General features: G+C 42.9%; 1 protein-coding gene across 2 annotated transcripts in view; it reads left to right on the top strand.

Annotated features, from left to right (window-relative positions):
* The window catches only part of STAT2 (signal transducer and activator of transcription 2), a 30,610-nt gene extending 6,214 nt beyond the window's left edge, over positions 1 to 24,396 (top strand). The window contains exons 6-24 of one of the 2 annotated variants that reach the window (XM_015819859.1): positions 923 to 1,011; positions 3,592 to 3,740; positions 5,008 to 5,166; positions 5,652 to 5,744; positions 7,420 to 7,479; positions 8,796 to 8,816; positions 9,728 to 9,818; positions 12,252 to 12,308; positions 14,026 to 14,109; positions 15,981 to 16,079; positions 16,824 to 16,959; positions 17,323 to 17,372; positions 17,463 to 17,569; positions 18,508 to 18,647; positions 20,395 to 20,583; positions 21,487 to 21,541; positions 22,673 to 22,794; positions 22,995 to 23,173; positions 24,127 to 24,396. In XM_015819859.1, the coding sequence (XP_015675345.1) occupies positions 923 to 1,011; positions 3,592 to 3,740; positions 5,008 to 5,166; positions 5,652 to 5,744; positions 7,420 to 7,479; positions 8,796 to 8,816; positions 9,728 to 9,818; positions 12,252 to 12,308; positions 14,026 to 14,109; positions 15,981 to 16,079; positions 16,824 to 16,959; positions 17,323 to 17,372; positions 17,463 to 17,569; positions 18,508 to 18,647; positions 20,395 to 20,583; positions 21,487 to 21,541; positions 22,673 to 22,794; positions 22,995 to 23,173; positions 24,127 to 24,132 (1,886 nt within the window). In that variant the 3' untranslated portion in view covers positions 24,133 to 24,396. Of the gene's footprint in view, positions 1 to 922; positions 1,012 to 3,591; positions 3,741 to 5,007; positions 5,167 to 5,651; positions 5,745 to 7,419; positions 7,480 to 8,795; positions 8,817 to 9,727; positions 9,819 to 12,251; positions 12,309 to 14,025; positions 14,110 to 15,980; positions 16,080 to 16,823; positions 16,960 to 17,322; positions 17,373 to 17,462; positions 17,570 to 18,507; positions 18,648 to 20,394; positions 20,584 to 21,486; positions 21,542 to 22,672; positions 22,795 to 22,994 lie in introns of both variants that reach the window. The other variant, XM_015819844.1, reaches the window with a different exon arrangement.
* The last annotated feature ends 500 nt before the right edge of the window (positions 24,397 to 24,896 follow it).

Raw genomic sequence — 24,896 nt, 5'->3', positions numbered from 1 at the left:
ATGCAGCTCAAATCTATGGGCTTAGAGGAGTTCATGGCCAGCAAGTTGCCAATATATGAATTGAAATGCTGAGTAGTTTTGAAATGAATCTGATTACAAAAATTGGGGTTATATACATAAACTTGGTAGAGAAAGATGCCGCTTCACCACAATCCAGATGTTTGAAATGTGTTAGAGGATATCATACTTAGGTCCTACTTTAGGTCCTGTCATACATAGTCAGCCTAGAGCAGTGGTTCTCAACCTTTTTAATGCCGCGACCCCCAACTGGTCGTAAGTCGAGGACTAAACCGGTCGTAAGTCGAGGACTAAACCGGTCGTAAGTCGAGGACTAAACCAGTCGTAAGTCGAGGACTTTCCCTGCCTGGGAGCGCCGTGCATGCGTGGTTCTGCCCCCTGCGCCGGCCGAGGCGTAGCTGGCAAGCGGCAGAGACGGAGCAGGCCGACCACCAGCTGGCCCAGCCCAAGAGAGGTAAGGCACCCGCCGGAAAAGGGGAAAAAAAATGGCGGACAGCCTTGCTTGGTGACCCCCGTGAAATGGTCGATCGACCCCAAATGGGGTCGCGACCCATAGGTTGAGAACCGCTGGCCTAGAGCAGGGGTAGGCAACCTTGGCTCTTTTATGACTCGTGGACTTCAACTCAGGAATTCTGGGAGTTGAAGTCCATGAGTCATAAAAGAGCCAAGGTTGCCTACTCCTGGCCTAGAGAGTCAAATCACCCATCCTAAAGAGCTCGTTATTAGAGATGAATCCTGCTTCCTGTCTGCTTTTTCCAGACAGGAAGCTCAGAGGGAGTCGATGACTCCCTCAAAATCATAGACAGCTTTGACCTGGAGAATCAGCACTCTTTGGCAATCAACACTCATATGAGAACAGGTTCAAGGTTAGAGTCTTCCTCTAAAGAGCCCTCTTTTCTTGCAGAAAGCACCACTCCGGCTAGTGAGCCTCAGCGGACCAGAACCATTAACAAGTTACAAAGCATGTTAAATAATTTGGACCGCTTCCGCCAGGTGAGTATGAGCACTGGCCAGTACAGTAGCATGTTTTTTCCCCTTCTTTCCTATCTTTTTCTTTTTTTAAAAAAAAGGAAGTTCTAATTTCAGTAAACTTCAAGTGCTGCAAAAGCATGGGATTTGGACTTACTAATGCAAAAACGTGTTGGTTGTCTTAAAAGATGCAATTACATTTTTTTTAACAAGAACCATACAGATAGTCCTTCATTACGACTTAACTATTATTCAAAGTTACGACAGACCTCCCCCAAAGCGACTTACAACCCGGTTTTGAAGTTCCAATGTAACCCTCGTCTCCCCTGCACACAGTCACATGATGGCATTTTGGGTGCTCAGCAACCAGCCCAGCTTGCAGCACCCTGAGGACACATGACTGATCTACAGCAGTTTTGTTGGAAACTGTCTTTTAGTTCTGGTTTCTGGCAAAAACTGCCCCATAGCTAACAATAGTTTTGCTTAATGACCATGGCATTTGCTTAACAACCACTGCAAAAAAAGGTCACAAAATCAAGTCTGGTCCTGTCACCCACTTTATGACTGTCACAACTTACAACTGTAATCGCCAGTTGTGAGAGGACAGGCTGCCTGCAAAATGGCCAGCGCCTGAGCTGCTGGTGTCCTGTCCCTTTTAAGACTTCTCCCTACCCAACCCAGTACAGGTAGTCCTCGACTTACGACCACAATTGAGCCCAAAGTTTCTGTTGCTAAGTGACACATTTGTTAAGGGAGTTTTGCCTCATTTTATGACTTTTCTTGCCACAGTTGTTAAGTGAATCACTGCAATAACAACTACTGTGGCAAGAAAGGTCGTAAAAGGGGGCAAAACTCACTTAACATATGTCTCATTTAACAACAGAAATCTTGGTCTCAATTGTGGTCATAAGTCAAGGACTACCTGTACTAAATTCCGTCCCATCCCATTGAAAGAAAAAAGTTAGTAACACGGTTGTTAAGTGAACCTGGCTTCCCCATTGACTTTGCTTGCCAGAAGGTCACAAAAGGGAATCACATGATCCCAGGACATTGCAACCGTCATAAATATGAACTAGTTGCCAAGTGTCTGAATTTTGATCACGTAATCATGGGGATGCTTCAAAGGTGAAAAACGGTCATAAGTCACTCCTTTCAGTGCTGCCGTAACTTCGAACGGTCACTAAACGAAGTGTTGTAAATTGAGGAATATCTGTAATACGTGGTATAAAAGCTGAGCAGAGAGGCAGGTGGATGTTGTGGTGATGATATAGGAGTGTGAGGGAAGATGCCTTGTATATGTTTGGGAAACTAAAACAGCCTGAAGAAGCCTAAGGCAAATAGTTACAGTTATAGTTCTCCAGAAGTAGAACTCATAAAGAGAAGTAGTGGAGGAACAGGAGTTGCAGTAGAACTGGGGAAGAGTGGTAGTGCTTGAGTGGGTACTAGCCTTTGAGTGCTTGAGGAGGGTGTGTTGCCTAAAGCAGGGCTTTTCAACCTTTTCACCCATTGTACCACTTTTAGGAGATGGCAATATCCGAGTACCACCAGTCGCCTAGCAAGGTGTCAAAAACTTGATGACCAAAAAAAAAAACCCAGAAAAAAGTGATAAAGTACAGGTAGTCCTCAACTTAAAACAGTTCACTTAGTGACTGTTCGAAGTTACAATGGTACTGAAAAAAGTGCCCCCCAAGCCACAGCCGAGCAAGACGCCTGCCTGCCCACCCGGCGGCGCTCTTCCTCCTGTCCGAGGTGTTTATTGTGAGCATTTCTGTTGAGGATTGGCAGCGGGGGTGGGGTGGGAGGTGTTTGGTTTTTATTCCCCCCGTCTGCTGGGTGGTTGCAGCAAGGTTTGGTCACTTCACATGAGCCTGGGACACTGTGACCGTCATAAATATAAATCAGTTGCCAAGCATCTGAATGTAAATCACAAGACCCTGGAGATGCTGCAACATTCCAGCTGATCGGCGCTTCTTCTGGGCTCAGCAGAAGCACCAGGATCAGCGCCGAGCTCCAGCTGGAGCCTGGCGCTGATCCTGGCGCTTCCACTGAGCCCTGACAATCCCGAAGAAGCGCCAATCAGCTGGAAAGTGGCACTGATCCTGGTGCTTCCGCTGAGCCCTGACAGCCCTGCAGCTCCAGCCATCTCTTGCTCAGGCTTGTGCGGTGCTGCCACCGGTTCAGCTCATTCCCCTCCCCTGCTACCACTTTTCTAGGATGGTCGCGTACCACCTGCCAGGTGCCAATGTACCACAGGTGGTACCCGTACCATTGGTTGAAAAGCCCTGGCCTAGAGGCCAGGTGTGCTTGTGTTGAATCTCGAGAGTTTTGGAGCCCACTGACCTGGGTACATGTAAAAGAACCTGGGACATCAGGCTTAATTACAGTTGTAAGTTGATGACCACCTGTTAATGATTGATAACAAAATTATTTATATTAACATATTAATTCATCATTGCCTTTTATTCAATTTTATATACTGTTTTTCACATTTTGGTATTATATCTGCACACTTGCCAGAGTTGCTCTGTGAGGAGGTAAGCGGTTTAAAAAATTGATAAATAAAATAAAATAAACAAGTTATATATTCTGCATGTTTTTAAACAGGATATGCTGGACCAAATCTGCGAACTTCTTGGACGCTCTGCTACTCTAAGAGATTTACTTCTGGAGGAGGTAGCAGCATGGCAAATGCGTCAGCGGTTAGCTTGCATTGGGCAGAAATGTGATACCAGCTTAGGGCGTCTGGAAGAATGGTAAGTGGTACTGATCCAGAGGGTCCAGTTACTTGTTTTTAATGAGACATTTCTATAAATATAGGTTTCTATAAAATGATCTCTTTGAAGAAATGCATTACAGTAAGATCTCGGCTTACTACCATTCATTCAGTGGCTGTCTGAAGTTACAACAGCATTGAAAAAAGTGACTTATGACGGGTTTCCACACTTAGGCCCGTTGCAGCATTCCCATGGTCACATGACCAATATTTGGGCACTTGGCAACTGGCATCTATTTATGACATTGCACTCTGGGGGGGGGGGTGCCAGGTGATCATGATTTGTAACTTTCCCAGCTGGCTTCTAACAAGCAAAAATCATTGGGGGAAGCCAGGATTGCTTAACAACTGCAGTTACAATGGTGACAAAAAGTCATAAAATGGGGTACAACTCACTTAACAGCTGCCTTATTTGGCAACATAAATTTTGGGCTCAGTTATAGTCATAAGTCAAGGACCACCTGTACTTGGTGGTAAGTAACATGGCTGTATAAGGCATTTTATAAGGCAAGGCAAGCTGCAGTGAGTTATCCCAGGACTGCTAGTTCTACATCTGTCTGAATCATTGATCTTTAGTTAAAAGGTAGTCCCGAGTCCGTGACCTAGGGCAGCAGTTAAATGTGACCCCTAATTAAATTAATTCATGATCACAGTGAGTTACAGTATGTTTGATCTAAAAGTGCTTTATTGAATGAAGCATAATTGGCTGGGTTGGGTTCATGCAGTAAACAAACCATGGTTTGCAAGCCACAGTAGCTGGGTTCATACAAATGTAAGCAAACTATCAATTCTGAGTCTGATGAATAAACTCGGCCAGTATTTCATGTAGTTAGCAATTACATAAATGTCTGTTTCAAAAGTAATTGCAGAAGCAGTCAGGCAGTCACGGTCATAACCAAGCAATTGGGCCAGTTTTTAACTATGCCTGTGAATTTACTCTTTAAAGGGCCATTTGTGTACTTTGCTGGTTTCCTGAATAGCCCCCTAGTAGCTTTGATTTGTTAGGCAAAGCTATTTTCCGGTTGCGCCTTGTGGTCTGACATTACAGTACTATACTACACTTCTTGTTTTTCTTCCCTGAATTCCCTATCAAAGCCGTTGAAAGGAACTTGCAGTCTATTTAATTTCAGGCTTCCTTGTCAGGGCTTCTAGTTAGGCTTTTTTGACTCTTGCAGATTTCTGCAGCCCTCTTCACAGCATGTTCCTGGAGCATCCTGTTATCCACTGATTTTCTCCCTGAATTGCAGGTTTACTAACAGTGCTGAGATCCTCTTCCACTTGCTGCAACTATTAAGGATGCTAAATGGGATGTATGAAAAAGTGACTTACTTGACAGATCCCTTCAACAGCCGGTTGCCCCCTCTGCTCAAGACTCTTCAGGAGCAAATAATCTGCCTCTTGAAAAGGTGACAAGGGAGGGGAAGGATTCTGCCACTAAGGAAAGGTTACAGCAGTGGTTCTCAACCTGTGGGTTGGGACCCCATTTGGGGTCGATCGACCATTTCACGGGGGTCGCCAAGGAAGGCTGTCTGCCATTTTTTTTGTCCGCCATTTTTTTCCCCTTTTCCGGCGGGTGCCTTACCTCCCTTGGGCTGGGCCAGCTGGTGGTCGGCCTGCTCCGTCTCTGCCGCTTGCCAGCTACGCCTCGGCCGGCGCAGGAGGCGGAACCACGCATGCGTGGCGCTCCCGGGCAGGGAAAGTCCTCGACTTACGACTGGTTGGGTAGTCCTCGACTTACGACCGGTTTAGTCCTCGACTTACGACCGGTTTAGTCCTCAACTTATGACCGGTTGGGGTCACGACATTAAAAAGGTTGAGAACCACTGGGTTACAGGGAGGCGGGCGGGAATAGATGGGTTATAGAAAACTAATGTTGCTCTGCTCTTGCCAGTGCTTTTGTGGTGGAGGTACAGCCTAAGATGCAAGTCCCCAATCAACGTCCACTGGTGCTGAGAACCAGCCACAAGTTCTCTGTCCGGGCCAGGTGAGAGAATCCTCACTCCGACAGTGGCCGTTCCTGGAGACTGTTTCGGGCAGGACACTGAAAATTTTAGAGGGGACCGGATCAAAGCATGTGGGTCACAGAACATTTTCAGTATTGGGGTTGTTGTTGTTGTTACCATCTTAAAGATGGTAACTTTCTCTCAGAACAGGGCTAGGTTACTTAGTATTTATTTATTATTCAGATCTATATAACTGCCAGTCTCATAAAGATGAGTCCGGGTGGCTTATCATTAAGACAAATTAAACAAGAATAGTATAACTATTTTTTTAAAAAAAACAAAAACAATATAAAAGCACGTAAAACCTCTCATCATAGTAAATTCCTAAAATTTATAGCTAAGATAATTGTATCTAGCAATCGCACTAATGCAACATTGGACCAGCTCTGCCACATTCTCTGGTCCTCATGCCCATTGGCAAAACCATGTTTGCAGAGTCTTTGGAAAGGCTAGCAGGATCGGGGCTATCCTAGTTTCCCCCTGCAGGATGTTCTAAGGAGCAGGCCCCATGACAGAAAAGGCTGTTTCCCCAGGCCTCATCAGGTGGCAACTCCTTAGTGGACAGGATGGAAAGGGCTGGAAGAAAACCAAGAACATTGGGGAAAAAAATAAGGGTTTTTTTCCGGTGGTTTCCCCACCCCCCCTTTTTTTTCCCCGAAGCCATTTGGAAAAAAATGGGAAAAAACGGGGTTTTTTTCCAGTTTTTTTCCAGGCCTGCACGTCTCTATCCACAGCATATCTCTCCTGCTGGATCTCACGGGATAGGTAGATGTAGCTAGGGATAGATAGTCTCTCAAATAAGGTAGTCCAGGGGTCCCCAACTCCTGGTCCATGAACCAGCACCAGGTCATGGCATGCCAGCAATTGGGCTGCGCAAACAAGCGAAGCCCCATCCGCGGGATGCAGACAGCATGCAAAACCACGCCCTCGCCAATCTGCGGAATTTTTTTTCCCCATGGAACCGGTCCCTGGTGCCCAAAGGGCTGGGGGCCACTGAGCTAGTCCCATGCCATGTAGACTTTGTAGATCATTACCAGCACCTTGAATTAAGCCCGGAAGCAAACTGGCAGCCTTTACAACTCATGGACAAAAGATGTAACATGTTCAAATTTTGTAGTATGCATAACTGCCAGTGTGCGGGATTTTGAACCAGTTGAAGCTTCCAAATATCCATGGTGGGAAATGGATAAGGATTGCATTTAACATTAGAAGCTTTAACTGGAAACTGAGAAATAGTAGCTTCCTCTTTTTAAATATTAAAAAAAAAACCTCAGTAGCAACAAGCTTTTTGAAGAACAGTTACTGTTTCCAGTTCTCAAGTGCTTTTATGATCACAAGTGTTTGATTGAGACAATCTAATTGCAGATTTAGACAGTAAAACAGAATTAATTTGCTCTGCTCCATGAAGCTTTAGTGCCAAGATCATGAAAAAGTAGTCTTTTCACTTGAAATAAGATTGTTATATATTATTTGGTTATTTAGGAAAAATATGCAAAAACACCTCAAGACAATATTAATAAACAGGATGTTGCAGAAACACTTTTGACTAGTAGAAAAACAATTCAATTTGAAAATATAAATACCTCCCCCCCCCTTTTTTTTTTTTTTTTTTTTTGATCACATGGATTTTAATTGGTTGCTATTTCCATGATTCAGACTACTGGTAAAACTGCTGGATCGAAATAACTCAGTGGAGGTGACGATTGCCATTGACCGGTAAGTTCTTCTACTGAAACTCTAGCCTTTATAAGAATGACATGTTTGTTCAGGGTTAAAATCTATATAAATAAAAATGTAAATGTTCGTTTGTTCAAAATCTTTGTTCAAAATCTTAAATCTCCGAAAGTTCTTCACCGATTGCTTTGAAATTTTGACACAACGTTGCATTCGAATACGCACGTGTTTTTATATACCTATATTATATAGATGTCACACGTGTGACAGGTAAAAACATGCTTTTTTTGAAAAACCGCCATCTGTTGGACGTAAAAGCAACACACGGTTTTAGCAGACTAAGCCACGTGGCTGGGTACAGACTAAGCCACGTGGCTGGGTACAGCTAGTAAGAAATATTTTTTAACATTTCTAGAAACCCTAAATGAACTTTTTGCCATACTTGGGGACAGAAATGACAACAGTTTTTGAATTTGTGAAAAGATCCAAGGGTGGGGGAAGGTTATGGGAAGAAGTGAGGTGTATGTAATATAAGCCACCCAGAGTTCCCTTTTTCAGGGAAACGGGCGGCATATAAAATAAGTAAGTAAATAAATTAATTAATACCTTAGTGATATTTATTTGCCTGTACTTGTTGCAAGGAAGATTGGGTGTTGCTTTTTTAGATATTCTTTTTTCTATTTTTCTTTTTTTCTCTTCTTTTTTCTTTTACACTTTGTATTTCTTTTTTTCTATTCTTTTCTTTTTTCCCCCTGATTTCAGTTTGTGTTGTTATTAAAACTCTTTAATAACAAGTATTTTTTTAAAAAACCAAAAAAAAACCCTCTAGGCCAGGCGTGTCCAACCTGCAGCCCATGGGCTGCATAATGCAGCCCCACAAGATTGTAAACTGTTATTATTTTGTGATTTATATACAATAACTGCTTTATATATTTATAATAATAATAATAATGATAAAATTGGAAGGGACCTTGGAGGTCATCTAGTCCAACCCCCTGCTCAGGCAGGAAACCCTATACCATTTCGGATAAATGGCTGTCTAGTCTCTTCTTAAAAACTTCCAGTGTTGGAGCATTCACCGCTTCTGGAGGCAGGTTGTTCCACTGGTTAATTGTTCTGTCAGGAAGTTTCTCCTTAGTTCTAGGTTGCTTCTCTCTTTGGTTAGTTTCCACCCGTTGGCCCAAGACTATTCCTCTTCACTTAATGCGGCCCATGCAAGCCAAAAGGCTGGACACCCATGCTGTAGACTTTATAGATCTTACCGTACTTACTAATGGAGCTTGTAGCATTGTGGTGGGAGGGGACTAGATATGGGACCTCACCCATTGATTGATCTTCCTTGTTCTTATCTTTTGCAGGGATGCTACTAATTTGACTGGGTAAGAAATGGCTAAATAAAAGCAATGGGGAATAATGAGCCTTTCCTATCTGGGAGGGTAGTGGACCATGATTCTTAATCTGGAGATTGTAAAGCTTTACTTATCTGATTTATGGAAGAGGAGTTCATAGGGGGACCCTTCAGCTACCTACTTAGAAAGAGATAAATGGATTATTGGTAGATGTGAGATTTGAAGAACTTCCTTCAGCCCTCAGGTGTATCTCCAAAATCACCTGCCTAACAGAATTGAAAAGAAAGATGGCAACTGAGATTGGAAAACTGCAGTGGATACAGAGAAGGGGGAGACTTTTGGAGAAGGCAGTAGTGTGCCTGCCCTATATAATTTGAGTAAAGCAGAAGTAGATAAGCTCTCGTCTAGGTTCCCATCAAGTTCCCAGTCTGATTTCTTTATTGAATATTTTTAAAATTATACACTGCTAAATGAGATGTTGTTACAGACGAAACAGCCAGTCTTCGGGGCTGTTTTAATGCCCAAGAATGTCCCTAGATCCTTCATAGGCTCAGTGGGCATTTTTTGAACATAAAAAGATGGGTATCTAGAGTTCAGTGTTTTATTTGGGAGGGTGCCCAGACAACAGGAAGAAAGGTTCCTTGGAATGGTAAGGAACCTCCCCAGTTTGTCTTCTGGAAAAGTAGTATTTGTGACAGTCGTATATTCCCCATGGCAGCTATTTTGTGAATGATCATTATAGCCATTTTGGGAAAGCATTCACAAATTACTTTCAGAATTCCAAATTTGCCAACTGTTCAAAAAGATTATTATTTTCTCTGTTAAAGCAAGACACTATATCCAAATACATACTATATCTATCTTTGACCAGCAGGAAATGGCATGTGTTGTGACTGATCCTTGTATTTATGCCTTCTCACTCTGTGTCTCTCATTTTGAAGGTTCCGGAAGTTCAATATTTTAACATCCAATACCAAATCCTTGATGATGGACAATCAAAAGCAAGGACTCGTTTGTGATTTTAAGTACATTGTATGTATTGACTGAATTTGCAGAGAATGGAGTTTGACTGATGATTTGAACCTTTTTGACTGAATTTGCAGAGAATGGATTTTGACTGATGATTTGAACCTTTATATGTATGTATGTATGAATGAATGAATGAATGAATGAATGAATGAATGAATGAATGAAGGAGAAAAGATAGTTGGAGCAAGAGGATCCATTTAAATGATAGAAAAGGGGACTGCAAACATTGCTCCTCAAAGGGGAAACCTAACCATTGCCAACATAGAAACCACATTTTTTGTCATGCCACTCTACTAAATTTTGGCAAAAGATAAGAAATCTTGTCTATATTTCTTGTAAGCTATATTCAGCGGTTCTCCATTTGGGATGCATTTTTTTTTTCATTTCACGTACCTAAAATATTACCATGTTTCTCCTTTTTATTCTTTCCCTTCCATGTCTTCATGCAGATTTTAATTTTTCCATAGTTACAGTTTAGTTGGGGGAGACGAAAGTGTGGTGAAAATTAGATTTTGTTTACTTGTATTTCTTTTATGCATCCTGTGAATCAGTCAGGGGAGCTCAGGTGCTAAAACCATAAAAATTCAAGCTGAGCAGGAACAAAGGAGGAAAGAGCTCCTGCTGCTTCCAAACCACAGCTACAGTTGATCTCAGGCCCATGAGGGTCACTCTTAAGCAACTGGGTCGGTGGTTGTCAATCTTTTCTTCACCGCGGATCCCCTTTAAATACAGGTAGTCCTCTACTTACAACCACAGTTGAGCCCAGAATTTCCATTGCTAAGTGAGACATTTCTTAAATGAATTTTGGCCCATTTTACAACCTTTCTTGCCTCAATTGTTAAGTGAAACACTGCAGTGGATAAGTTAGTAACGCGGTTGTTAAGTGAATCTGGCTTCCGCATTTGACTTCGCTTGTCTGAAGGCCGCAAAAGGAGAATCGCGTGACCGTGGGACACTGCAACCGCCATAAATACGAACCAGTTGCCAAGCGTCTGAATTTTGATCATGAGGACGCTGGAAAGACGGTAACACTGAAAAACAATCCTAAGTCAACTGTTTTCAGTGCCGTTGTAACTTTGAACTGTCTCTAAACAAACTGTTGTAAGTCGAGGACTACCTGTATCTTTTGTAGCCACGGACCAGGGCCACAGACTCCCAAGATTTAAGTCAAGGTTTAAATTATAACATTTCTGCAAGCCTTTACAGACGCTCTGTGATGACATCATGGCCCCCAGGGGTCCGTGGATCACAGGTTGAGATCCACTGAACTAGATTGCTTGCCTAACAAAGGGACTGAATGGATGACTGACTTGGGAGCTGCAGTTTGGGAGGAGATGATAACACAGTAGCTATTCCCTCCCTCTTGTGCTGATTTTCCAGCTTAGGTCCTGTCAGGCCCTCACCCATCCAGGTTGCTTGGTTTTTTTTTAAAAAAAGTGTTGAGCAAGAGGGAGCCCCTTGTCACCTGTATTTCCAAGCCCCAAGGCAACCACCTGTCTTGCATTCACTGTTTGCACTCTTGCCGAACACACAAAATGCAATAGGGAGTTCAGGTGGATAAATTTTTGACCTGTTGTTTATCTAGTCATTAAAAATCTAGTGTTTTAACTATTTCAGGAAGTATGCTGTTCCAATATCTGTTACTGTGCCAGCAAAGTGGCATTGCACATCAAAGCCCCAATTAATCTACAGTCCTTCTTCTAAAAAGATGTTAAAATAACGATGCTCTGATAAAATTGTTGTGAGTCAGGAGCATGCAAAACAACCCCGGAGAACTTTTGCTTTTTCATCTGCATAAATGAATGGCGCTGTGATTTTTCCTATGCTTCAGCCTTTTATTTAAATAATCCTTTAAGACAACAGTTGAACATTCAACATGCAAGAGAAGAAGTTGAGGGGAAGCTGAAATTGGTGAAAAAACCCCAAAATGATTTGAAAGACATGCTTCTGATCTCACGCAAGCACATCAGCTTCCTGCTATTCATTAAAGTAAGGACATCTTTTTCCAGGTGTTCTATGTTAAGTCTGTAAGAAAAACCCCATTCCTTCAAAAGTTGCATTAAAGATGTCCAGCATCCGTCATTCATTTATTTTAAAGCAGCTGCATATTTCTTTCAAGCTTACATGGAAGACTAAAAAAGATCAGGCTGCTTCAGTGAACAGCAGAGAGGTGCTGTGCTTGCACAAGAAGTCCAATGTTTTTTAAAAACTATTTTCTAAGTGGTCACAATCATAGAAACTAGGTTTGTTTCTAATAAGCCCTTTTGTTTGTACAACTGAGTAGAATAATAAGTATTTCTTGGAAAAGATAACCTGTTGAAGTGATGCATTTGGAAGGCAATAGATTGGAGAAGATTCAGCAATATATTGATTTGGTTTGATGTGATCTCTGTTCCTTTTCACTCTTATTAATAAAAATTCTCTTCTCTTTTCAAGTCGCTGAGAGAGCAGAAAATCTCTGGTGCAGGAAAAGGCAACAAAGGGATTAGCGAGGTGAGGTTTCAGTTAGACAACAGGTGATGGTTTCGTGTAAAGATATCCTACCTTACTTGTGGACCTGACCATAGATTTGGGGTTAATAATCAATACCCAGAGGCTGTGTTATCCCCAGGAAGTGTTAAGGATCTGCTTCTCGAGGTGGTAGAGCAAGCTTAAAGATTGGGAAACATGTCTCAAGTTAAAAATGAGGAATAATTGCAAATTCCAGTACTTCACTGATCTTTGGCCCCATTGCTTGCACTTCTGTTTATTTACATTCATTTGTGTATAATATTTTCCACTAAAGTAAAAGTTCCTTCAAATAAGGCTCTACTCCTGGTGTCTTCATGAATAGGTTCGTGCAATTTTCTTGGAAGTGGTATTGCCTTCTTCCAGGTTGATTTTCAACTTCCCAATATATCCTAAGGCCTGGGAGTCCCTTATTCAGATATAAACCAAGTCTATCCCAGCTTTGTTTGTTATGCTGTGGGAAGCTTTATTTATTATTACTGTGGAGGTTCTGGAGTAGGTGATGTATAAATCTGTGTATATAGGTAGTCCTTGATCTATGGCCATTCAGTCAGCATCTCTTCCAAGCTACCAGGGTATAGAAAGAATGGTGGTTACTACCAGTCAGTACCCCGTGATCACATAATCATGATCTGGGTGCTTGACAATCCATTCACACTTAAAATTGGTTCTAAAGCACCCTGTGATCACATGTTCGCCCTTTGTAGCCTTCTCTCCTGACTTCTCCCTAGAAAGAGAGTGGAGAAATTAGCAGGGAAGGTTACAAGTCACCAGGATAAGCTCAACCACCCCCACCCCCAGCATCTCTGTGTTTACACCAGCCACTAGAACACTGTAAGGTCCTGCCTCAGCTATCTACTCAAGAAAGCATGACTCCTGAAACAAGCGTTATTTCAAAAGGATCTTTTACTGAGAGAATGTGATTGCAGAGAAGCCAGTTCCCGTACGAAAATGTTAAACTAATTCCAAATTGTTCAACCCCCACCCCAATACCCCAGTCCATCAGGAACCAATCCGCAGGCATCCAAAGGTGTTTTGAGAACTCCAAGACAAAAGGTTGATAACAAAGTGTCTTCTCGGTAGCAGGCTGAAACCGGCCAGAAAGGAGTCCATCCAGATGGGCCCCCCTCCCTGTTTCCCACACTAATATATCAAAACAAAAGCAACAAATTCTTCAAACCCCAACTAGCTGTCCCCCTTCCCCTTGGAATGGCAGCGTTCCATCAGGGACCTGACGCATACCTTCCCTGAACTGTGCCTCCCAACTGGCAGCAGCCATTTTTACTTGCCTGCCTGCAGGCCTGGGACTCGCAACTTCTTACCAACTCCCCCACTTACTTTGGTGGTGGGAAACCAGCAAGAAACTGCCTTGCCTAACGACCATGGCATTCAGTGACAGGACATCAACCAGGATTGCAGGGATTGGCATTGCTAAGCGATGTAGTTGCACTTTATGACCGCTTTGCTTGGCGATGGAAGTTGTGCTCCTAATTGCCATTATAAAGTGAGGAATCCCTGTATGGATTTCTTTACCTATTTGAATGTATAAACACAGCGTGTCTCCCGCTAAACAGAACGTATTTCTTATAAAGGGGATTCTTGTAAGCTTGTGCTGCAGTAAAATCTGAAAGCATAGCCCCACAGTAGTCTCAAGCAGTTCTGATCAGCCTTTGTTTATTTTCTCCTGGGGTCTGGGCGACAGGGATCATTGTCTGTCACCGAAGAATTGCACATTATCACTTTCACCCTGGACTACTGCTATGAAGGTATCAAGTGCCAGCTGCAGGTAAGAGGATCTTGCTAATTCCATTAAACATAAGAGGGGAAGGCAGCTGTACTATTATTATTACTTCGTGTGGCATGGGGGCGACTTAGGCTGAACTGGGGGAGATCCTGGTTAACTAGGTTCTCCTCTGATCTGTTTCTGATCAGTGATGGCATAAGATGCATCCCTTCGTCTCAGTGGTTATAAAACCAAATGACTCAACACTTGTTTTTCTTAATGAGATGGGCAGCTATATAAACTTGCTGTACAGGTAATCCCTGAGTTACGAACATTCACTTCTTAGCGAATGTTCGAAATTATGCGATACACGCCCCCTAGTGTTTATGAACAAGCCCCGAAATTACAAATGTTGCAGCACCGTGGCAGTTGTTCACCCTTATGAACGACCACAGAGGCACTGCAACATTCACCCTGGTTATTCCCTTCTCTTCCCCCCCCCCCCGCCCGTGGACGGGTTTTCATAGACGCTAGGATACTCACTGTGGATACTCACCTTGCGAAGATCTAGAACAGACATGTCAAACTCGCAACGTCACAGAGCTTTTTCCCCATTGCCGGCAATGGGGTGAGCACGGTTTTGTCGTGACGCGCCCGGCCCACGGGCTGGCAGTTTGACACCCCTGATCTAGAGAGCCTTTGTTTCTTGGCCTGTTTGGCTGCTTCAGGCCTTTGGTGCATTTGCAGAGAATGGAGGCCTAAAGTACCGCAAGATCACTTGAGAACAGTAGCACGAAATCTCACGCTACTCATCTCACTTGAGCTCATGGTACTTTAGGCCTCTGTTCATTGCAAACAGAGGCCTGGAAGTGGCAAAGGGCTTTGCAAACGGAGGGAAGGCTTGAAACATCAAAGCCTACCCTCCATTTGCAAAGCCTTTTGCCATTTTTGCAAAAAGTCTTTGCTGGCGAGAACAGAGTCCCGGATTGATGCCCGTGTTACTCCCTCTTTCCGTTCTCAGCCGCAAAGGCTTTTCCTCAAGTACATTTTGTGCGGAGACTGGAAGCTTGAAGTCCTGCGAGATCACAGCTCCCAGAAGCTTCCTAGTCTCAGCGCCCAAAGTTTTTGCAAGCTAGCCGGATGCTTTGAGGCAGAAATTTCGCTGACCCAAAGCCTCCCATTAGCTTGCAAACGTTTTGCGTGGAGAGTGGAAGCTTTTGGGCGCTGTGATCTTGTGCGGCGGAGAGGCTGAAGAGGAGACAGCTTGCTAGATCTTCGCAAGGTAAGTGACCCGGCGTGGTAGGATGGGGGAGGGGAAGCAATTGTGAGGAACATGAGGTATCTCAGTGGGTCGGGGGGGGGGAAACCTTGGGTGGTCTTGAAGCAGGTGGCCTGTTCCATCACTAGGCCCCCCCATGGCCTTCCCCACCCTGAGATACCTCATGTGCACTTAACGAACCACGCATTTGATTAGCAAATGTGTGGGCGAAACCAGGGAGTGATCGCATTCAAGGTACGCCATTCACACCAACGAATCCTCGAGTTACCAATGGAATGAGCAGGCTCCATTACATTCATAACTCAAGGACTATCTGTATAAACAAACATTATCACCTATTTTCTGTATGAATCTAAATTTCTAGACTTTTTTAATATGAAGGAGAAATTAAAATATCTAACTCTTGAAATAACTATCATCTTCTGCATTGCCACTATACTGTCCCTTCCCAAAAGGACTGCTGCGTACCTAAGAACCTGGGATGACTATAATCCATTGTGGTTGGAATTGTGTCTGCACATCTTGCTTTCCTGCCACTGAATGGACTTACTAATACAGCAATGAGTTTTTTGTACTTATTTTGTACAATGCCCTGGAGTATCTTTGCGCTGTGTTTGTATTGATTCCTTCTTTTCCAACCTTTTTTCATCATCAGACATCGACCTTGCCTGTGGTAATTGTTTCCAATGCCAACCAGATCTCCAGCGCTTGGGCTTCCATTTTATGGTTTATTATCCTCAGCACAGATGCTAAGGTAAGAACCTGTCTTCTTAACAGCTGTTTCTCAGAAGTGGGCATTATTGTTTTCTTATCACTTGTATTGGGGCCAACTTTTCTCTATTTTGGATGGGGAAGGCCTCTCATTCTGCTTGCATGAATCATTAGTCTCTAGATGTTCTCTGAAGGAATCATTTCTCTCATGCTTCCCTCTTGTATTCAATTCAAGAGCACTGAAATCATACGAAAAAATTCTGCTTAACTTCCATGTCTGAAAACTTTCTTTGGTAGCACCTCGCCTCAGGACCTCTGTCTCTAGAATCCTATAAATGAGAGTAGGGAGCCTAATAGAAGAAGGATGTTCTTGAGTGCAAGTTACATTCTTTGTTGATGTCCACTTGTCCTCTAGCAGCCAGCTACTGTGCCAGACATATATGGCAGGATACCATCACTTTGGGGATGGAAAGTAACACCTATTCTTATCCCACAACATTTAACCTCTCCAACGTGTGAGTTTAAAGCAACCCTCCTAATCTAATCTTCCCCTGGGCATGTAAGAGAAAGTTCTCATATGGCTGAGGTCAGAGAACTTTCTAGTGGAAACTGATAAGAAAAGGTTGCAAAAAGCTAGTCGGTAATCCCAGTTTCTTTGGACAGCCCAAGGAATTATGTCTCTAAAACTGTTCCTCGTATGTATTCCCTGGGGACCCTTTGCACGCAGAGGACAATTTAAAATAAAATGAAGTGCCCAATTAATGCTTTTTTTTTTCCCCCTTCCTAGAACCAACTGTTTTTCTCCAAACCACCACCTGCCACCTGGATCCAGCTTTCCACTGTGTTGTCCTGGCAATTCTCAGCAGCCACTGAGCGAGGCCTGGACAACCAACAGCTCAAAATGCTGGGAGAAAAACTCTGTGGTAAATTGGGAAGTTTTATCCATATGGAGATGAAGCAGGGATTTCACTGACATGGACAGGTCTGGGTTGAAAGTCCTGCCCAGGGCTTATTCTGTCTCTGTCTTTTCAGCAGAGAAGTTTAGGCAAAATGGGCATTTATAAATGGTCAAGAGCTGGGAATGTAGACTCAGAATTGATAGTAGTCGTGCCTGGTTCATTGGAGAACTGTGTTCAAGGTCTTCAATTCTGCTTCCCAGCAGTTTTCATTCTCCTTGTAATGTGAGACAAGAATAGCACTGTTGTAAGAAATAATGTTCTGCTCAGGTACGTATCCTTATCAAGGCAGTTATATGGTTTTCTCCTTACTTTTTCTTCCCATCAAAGGGCCAGGTGTGAACTCAGATAGTACCATCACATGGGACAAGTTTTCAAAGGTGAGCAATTGTCCCAGAAACAGCTTCCTGGAGTGTTTGTTGTCCAACTGCTAGCCTCCTCACTTATCTGTCCTCTTTTTTTCTCTCCAGGAAGCGACTGCCAGCTCCCCAGAGGACAATAATTTCAGCTTCTGGACCTGGGTTGATGGAATCCTATTCCTGATTCAAGAGCATCTGCTTCAGCTCTGGAACGACAAGTAAAGATTGGGGAGAAAGGAAAAGTGATAAAAAATTAGGACACCTGGATTATTTCTAGCCTTTGGGGGAGACACCAAATCATACACAGATAGTCCTCAATTGGCAACAGTTTAGTGACCATTCAGTGTTAACAATGGCACTGAAAAAAGTGACTTATGGCCAATTTTCACACACAGAACTGTCTCCATGGTCACATGATCAAAATTCAGATGCTTGGCAAGTGACTCATATTTATGACTGTTGTAGTGTCCCAGGGCCAAGTGATCAGCTTTGGGACATTCTGACAAGCAAAGTCAATGGGGAAGCCAGATTCACTTAACAAGCGTCTTATTAACTTAACAACTGCAGTGATTCACTTAACAACTGAGGCAAGAAAGGTCGTACAATGGGGCAAAACTCACTTAACTGTTTTACTTAGCACCAGACATTTTGGGATCAGTTGTGGTTGTAAGTTGAGGACTATCTGTATTACTTGTTCGGGAGACAGTCCCAAATATCGGGGTAGTAGCAGCATCTGTCCTGGATTTGGGAAGAGAATTTCATAACTCTTATCTTGGAAGGCTGGGGATACAGCTTTTCGCCATGGTTTTCAACACCACTGTTTTTCAACCTTAGCAACTTTTAAGACATGTGGACTTCATCTCTCAGAATTCCCCAGGCAATATGCTGGCTTGGGACTTGTGGGAGTTGAAGTCCACATACTTTAAAGTTGCCAAGTATTTTTTAAAAAAAACCTGTCCTTGACCTTAACTGAGATTGCAGAAGCCAGGAAAAGAGCACAGTGTTTAGGGTTTTTTGCCTGGAACAGCAGTTTACTAATCGTGACTTTGCAGGTAGGAAACAGGGTTTGAAAAGAAACTGCGAGGAAGAGATGAAAGCAAAGGAGAATGAGTGGCTTTTCCTGATATATATCTTTCCCATTCCCAAATTTGACTAGTCTCATCATGGGATTTGTGAGCCGCAAACATGAAAAGCGTTTGCTGAAGAAGAAAAGAGCGGGCACCTTCCTAATACGTTTCAGTGAGAGTACCGCCAATGGTGGCATCACCTGTACCTGGGTAGACTTTAACAATGAGGGTGAGTTTTTGGATTCCTGTCTTACCTTTCATCATCTTCAGTGATGCCTTACAACAGTGGTTCTCAACCTGTGGGTCGGGACCCCATTTGCGGTCGATCGACCATTTCACGGGGGTCGCCAAGCAAGGCTGTCCACCATTTTTTTCCCCTTTTTTGGCGGGTGCCTTACCTCCCTTGGGCTGGGCCAGCTGGTGGTCGGCCTGCTCCGTCTCTACCGCTTGCCAGCTACGCCTCGGCCGGCACAGGGGGCGGAACCACGCATGCGCGGCGCTCCCGGGCAGGGAAAGTCCTCGACTTACGATCGGTTGGGTAGTCCTCGACTTACGACCGGTTTAGTCCTCGACTTACGACCGGTTTAGTCCTCGACTTACGACCGGTTTAGTCCTCGACTTACGACCGGTTGGGGTCGCAGCATTAAAAAGGTTGAGAACCACTGCCTTACAAAATAGCTTATCCCAGCTTATTAAGCTTTGGCATAATAGACCAGGATTTTTCAAATTGCGCTAAGAACCATAGGCAGTGGTTCTCAACCAAGGTTGAGAACCACTGCCTTACAAAATAGCTTATCCCAGCTTATTAAGCTTTGGCATAATAGACCAGGATTTTTCAAATTGCGCTAAGAACCACTTGATGGGGTTCTGTAAAAGACTGAGGGCAATTTAAAAAAAAAAAAAGTCACTCAGAAGCAGCCAATTTTCTGTCATTAGACATTTGTCTCTTTTTAATTTATTTTTTTTAAATTCATCTCCAAAGTTAAAATCTATATAAATAAAAATGTAAATGTTCATTTGTTCAAAATCTTAAATCTCCGAAAGTTCTTCACCGATTGCTTTGAAATTTTGACAAACGTTGCATTCGAATATGCGCGTGTTTTTATATACCTATATTATATAGATGCCACACCTGTGACAGGTAAAAACATGCTTTTTTTGAAAAACAGCACCATCTGTTGGACGTAAAAGCAACACACGCTTTTACCAGACTGAGCCACAGCAACGCGTGGCTGGGTACAGCTAGTGCAGAATAAAAAGAAAAAAGAAGACATCAACAGCAACCAAAACAACTAAACAAAAAACAATAATAAATAATGTTTGTACAACAAATAACAAATATATCATCAACATTAACATTCAACATAAAATGTCCACCCTGACTGAATGCTGAAAAATATATTTCAAATATCTGATACATTCCCCACCCCACTTGCATAACAGGTCTACCACTAGTTATTATTTTCTCATCTATGTTTACTAAAATACTGTGCTACATAAAAAGATGTCAGTAAGGTGGAGATCTTTTGTCCATCTATCAAGTCGACCCACCATCTATTCACTTAAAAGAAAACAGTTAACAGGTTTCCTCAAAAACAAAAAGAATCTTCAAAGCCCTCCTGAAGGTGAGAACAATTAACCAGTGGAACGGCTTGCCTTCAGAAGTTGTGGCTGCTCCATCACTGGAGATTTTTAAGAAGAGGTTGGACAGCTATTTGTTGGGAATGGTACATGGAAGCCGCACCCACCCCATTTACGGCAATGGCAAAACAGTCCCGATACACGTCGCGTGACAGTCACGAATTTGACATGTCTGGTATAGGATCTCTTGCTTGAACAGAGGGCTGGACTAGAAGACCTTCAAGGTCCCTTCTTCCAACTCTGTTCTGTTCTGAATCCCTCTTATCATCAAGCGCATGGCCTCCCAGATTCAAATTTCAGGATGGTACAGAAATTTCTCCATACCATTTTTGCAGGTGCTCCCGAGTGCCAGTCAGTTGAGCCCTACACCAGGAAAGAGCTGGAGTTCCTTTCCCTACCTGATATCATCCGAGACTACCAACTCCTGGCTAAGGAGGTCATCCCAGAGAATCCACTCCTCTACCTGTATCCTGACAAACCACGGGATGAAGCTTTCTGTTCTTATTACAAAGAACGGCGGGAAGGTATTAGCAGCTGCCAGTTTCTCCTTGGGCATTCTCCACCAGGACTCTTATTTATGCCCTGCAACTTAGCTGGGCTGCATTTTCCCATGGATGAGTTTATGTGTATTCTGATATTTCCAGAATTGCTGGGAGTTGATACCTAGTAAACGAAATTGTTTGGATAGGGAAGGTTTAAAGTACATTTTGTCAGATGGATGATGATGATGGATTATGACGATACGTTACAGAGCAACCTAAATTGTTCCGGAGGGTTTACAGTTTCAAGGAGGCAAAGACAGATGATGCCTCAGATGTGCCTTGGCATGGGAAACAAACCTTCAATTAGTAAATATTTCTTTGTCATGCAAATTTCAACCATTGAGGCAAAAGATTCACCTTTTCACGTGGCATTTCCATCAGAGTTCTTCTGAAGTATTCATGCTATTCTGAATAAAATGATAGTGCAAACATTTATCTCCATCATAAGGATACGCATTTCAGGAATTCTTTCCAGTATTCTATTGGGTAATGGTTGTGCAGTCTTTGGGCATTTCACTATTTATTGAATATGTTTGTTTGTTTGTATCCTGCCTTTATTTTTATTTTTTACAAAAAACTCAAGGGAGCAAACATATCCAACACACTTCCCTCCCTCTTGTTTTCCCCACAACAACAAGTCTATGAGCTGGGTTGAGCTGAGGCAGAGAGTGACTGGCCCAAAGCCACCCAGCTGACTTTCATAGCTAAGGCGGGACTTGAACTTACAGGCTCCCTGTTTCTAGCCTGGTGACTTAACCACTACCACAAACCAGCTCTCTGTCAAGGAAACTATGAAGGAAATTCTGTTAAATCTGGTGCGAGGATTGCAAAATATTGGTAGTGTTGCTGCTTCTCTCTCCTTCATAGCCTGTTCTTTCTTTCCAGTAAGCACGATGGAACAAAGAAGATACTTGAATCGTCGCCTGATCAGAGTCTCTACGTGAGCAATACCTTCTTCTTCTTTCTTTGCTTCTTTAAGCAGTTGATTGTAATTGTCTCATGCATCACTCCCAAACTGTTTTTGGTTCACCTGAATCCAGCATTTTACTGCGGTCCCACTTTTCATGGGCTCTGTATCTCCTGATAGATGTGAGACGCTGGGCTAAAGAGGGAACCCTGTTTCCTTTCACTGGATTAAAGGTCTTTTACAAAGGCCTTAACTTGGATCCAGAGTAATGCAAGTAGACAGTACATCTCATAGAGTTGCCTTCTTTCTTCTTGTCCTCCTTCTAAACCAGTGGTGACGAACCTATGGCACGGGTGCCAGAGGCGGCACTCAGAGCCTCTCTGTGGGCGCGCGTGCCGTTGCCCCAGTCCTAGGCCTTCGGCTGGGTTTTATAAAACCTTTTCGCTTTAGGCCTCCGCTGCCGCGTGCAAAAAAAAAAAAGGTTCAATCAATCAGTCAATTTCAACTTCTCACGGGAAAAAAAAAGATCTTGCAAAGTTGGAATTGATTGATTGAACTTTTTAGGCCCACCCAGTCTACCGTTACCACTGCAGCCACGCCCACCCAATTGGCCACACCCACCCAGCACCCGACGATGCATAAGTGGGTTTTGGGTTGCAGTTTGGGCACTCGGTCTCTAAAAGGTTCGCCATCACTGTTCTAAAGCATCCCTCGGCTTTTGAGACAGTTTTGACTAGAGGAAAGAATAATCAGGAAAGGAAAGCTCAGAAAGCAAATAGCTCTTCTTGTTTATGGAACTCCTTCCTGATGTTATATGTCCTGCACAGCCTTTGGAATGGAATGAGGGTTTCCCCTATCAAGCTATTGTTGCTTGTGCCTTCCACTCAGGGAGGTGCTGTCTCAAAGTCTTTTTATGAAAACCAGTTGATGGGGGCAAACACCTGAACACAGGTTTAAAAAAGTGGAGAAATAAAATCTGAGCTGATTGCCTCAGTCTTTAAAAAAAGGTTTTAAGAGGTTTCAACTGAACTTCTTTAGCAAGAGAATTCCCCAACTTGGGTGCCATGGCAGAGAAGACGCTGTCCTCTCATCCCAATTATGGATGCTACTGAAGGTGGTAGAATGCTTCTTTTTTCCTTTCTCCTCTAATTCACCTCCATCTAGGCAACCAGGAGAGACTCAGACACCAGATACAAAGGAACTACTCCCTATAAGCAATGAGTCGGTCGCTGATGAACTGGAGAATCCTGAGTATAAAGTGGAGGATCTTCTGATTGCCAAGGAAGGTAAGTAATGGATCTGGGCCCTCTTAAGTTGGGCGATTGTTATCCCAGAAGTAATCCTTTTGAGACTATGGTTGCAGGATTTTTTTGTTTGTTTGTTTGCTTCCATTTTCCCTCTTTTCTTTTGGATTTCTCTCATTTGTCTTTGTGATTTTAGTTCGGCTGATTTGCTCTCCCTTCTTTTGTTTTTTTTTTTCTCTTAGATCCTTTTCTTTTCCAGTCAAATGAAGAGCAGCAACCACTCCAGGAATCTTTCAACCTCCATGAGATTCCACAGCTGCATGTGAATGACCCAGTTTTCCAATGTCTGCTTCCTCTTGAGAATACAAGCACTGGCATTTCTGGAAATGATATTGAGGATTTAATGAACCTTTATGCTAAGGTAGAAGTGTAGGTCTGTAGGTCTGATCCCTTCATATTTTTGTGTAAACCAATGAGTAATTAGGTTTTAGTTGTAAAATGAATATAAAAAGAGCAGAAGACCCACAACATAAGTGAATTTAGCTGGCAGCCATAGTTTTGTATTTTTACTTTTTATTTTTTTTATTCATCAGATTGATATGTCTGCCCATCTCTGGGCAGTGTTTCTACTACCCAGCAGAAATATATTCAAAGTGGCTTCTGAGAGAAATGCCAAGATTATTTCCCAAAGACACACACAGTTCTCTATATGTCCTTTATTCCCCCCATTCTTTCTTGCCTATAATATACAGTCAAGGGCATTGACTCATATAGGAAAAAAAATACTCTGGTTTCTCTTAGCTCTTCTCCACAAATCTTTGGACAAAAGTTTATCCCATAAATTGCCACTACAGGTCTTTCTTTAATTGTGCCTGGATTGGGGCAAAACTAGAGATGTAGGATTGGACAACCTGTAGAATTGTTGAACAATTCCTTCCTTCCTTCCCTCACATGCACACGCACATCCTTATAGAACTCATGAAAGCTGAAATTCACTGACTTCCAAAAGGCTTACATGTTGACTGACTCTTGATTATAGTTGGACCAGGTTAAGAAAAAGTCAGAGAGTTCTTCATTTTGAGTTTAAGGGGTTTGCAAAAAGCCAGTTTGGGAAAAGGAAAAAATAATTTACTAGAATCTAGAAAAGTAGTGGAAAAAAGATACCCAGAAATATAAAAATGATGTGCTCATTCAGTTAATTGGGTAAGTTGGGGTCCTTTTGAATTAATGGCTCAGCATCCGTCTAGTTTATTAGCAGGTGTGTTTGTTTTAAAAATAAAATATCATACTTGCTGTTTGCTAGAATTAGAATTACCATGACAGTAATCAATGACGTAATACTGAGCTTTCATTTCTGTTTGTCTTGCCTCTTAGCTGTAAATTTGTAAATAAAGAGATGCTACAAAATATGGCTTCTGTCTGCATCCTTTATGGGAAGCTGGCCCGGTCAAGCTGCTCTGGAATTTCCCTTCATTTGGAGAAGTGGCAAGGACCAACCAGATCAAACTGTACTTTGGTAAAATTGAGCAAATACAAGCTACATCCACACCAATCCTTTCCTGAAATACATGTGTGTAATTTTTACTATCTTCTGCAACTCTGGGATCTCTGTCCTTAATAAAACATTCAGATAATTGTCAAATTCCTCCTGGCTTTCATATTTCTGTCCTGTCCAGCATGAAGCACTGTTTGTAGATACAGACGTAGAGGTCTGCAATAATAAATTGTAGGGATGTTGACAGTGGCTTACTATTATGCAGCAGAGCATAATTTCGTCCAATTTTTACAATCCTCGCAAAGTTTGGCAAATTCTGATTTACTATAAAACGTTGAAATGGAAGTGTTAATGTTGGGACATCACCAGGGAGAGGGAAGGTTCCAGGAAAATGTAGTGGGATTCTAGGCCCTCTACCAATGATGCCCCCATAGCTCCCATCATCCCAGCACTGTATAAAATAAGTCAGTGATGGCAAACCTTTTAGAGACCGAGTGCCCAAACCGCAACCCAAAACCCACTTATTTATTACAAAGTGCCAGGGCTGCACCAGCATTTTGGTGCCCTCGGGGGAAAGCAGGGAGGCATCTCTGAGTGCCGCCTCTGGCACGCAAAAACCGGGGGGCGCAAAAATGGGCCACCGTGCTGC

This window comes from Protobothrops mucrosquamatus, unplaced genomic scaffold (assembly GCF_001527695.2).
Source record: "Protobothrops mucrosquamatus isolate PMUCROS unplaced genomic scaffold, P.Mucros_1.0 scaffold_151, whole genome shotgun sequence".
Classification (NCBI taxonomy): Eukaryota; Metazoa; Chordata; class Lepidosauria; order Squamata; family Viperidae; genus Protobothrops; species Protobothrops mucrosquamatus.
Note: the sequence above shows the minus strand (reverse complement) of the source record. Positions and strands in the feature narration are given on the sequence as shown.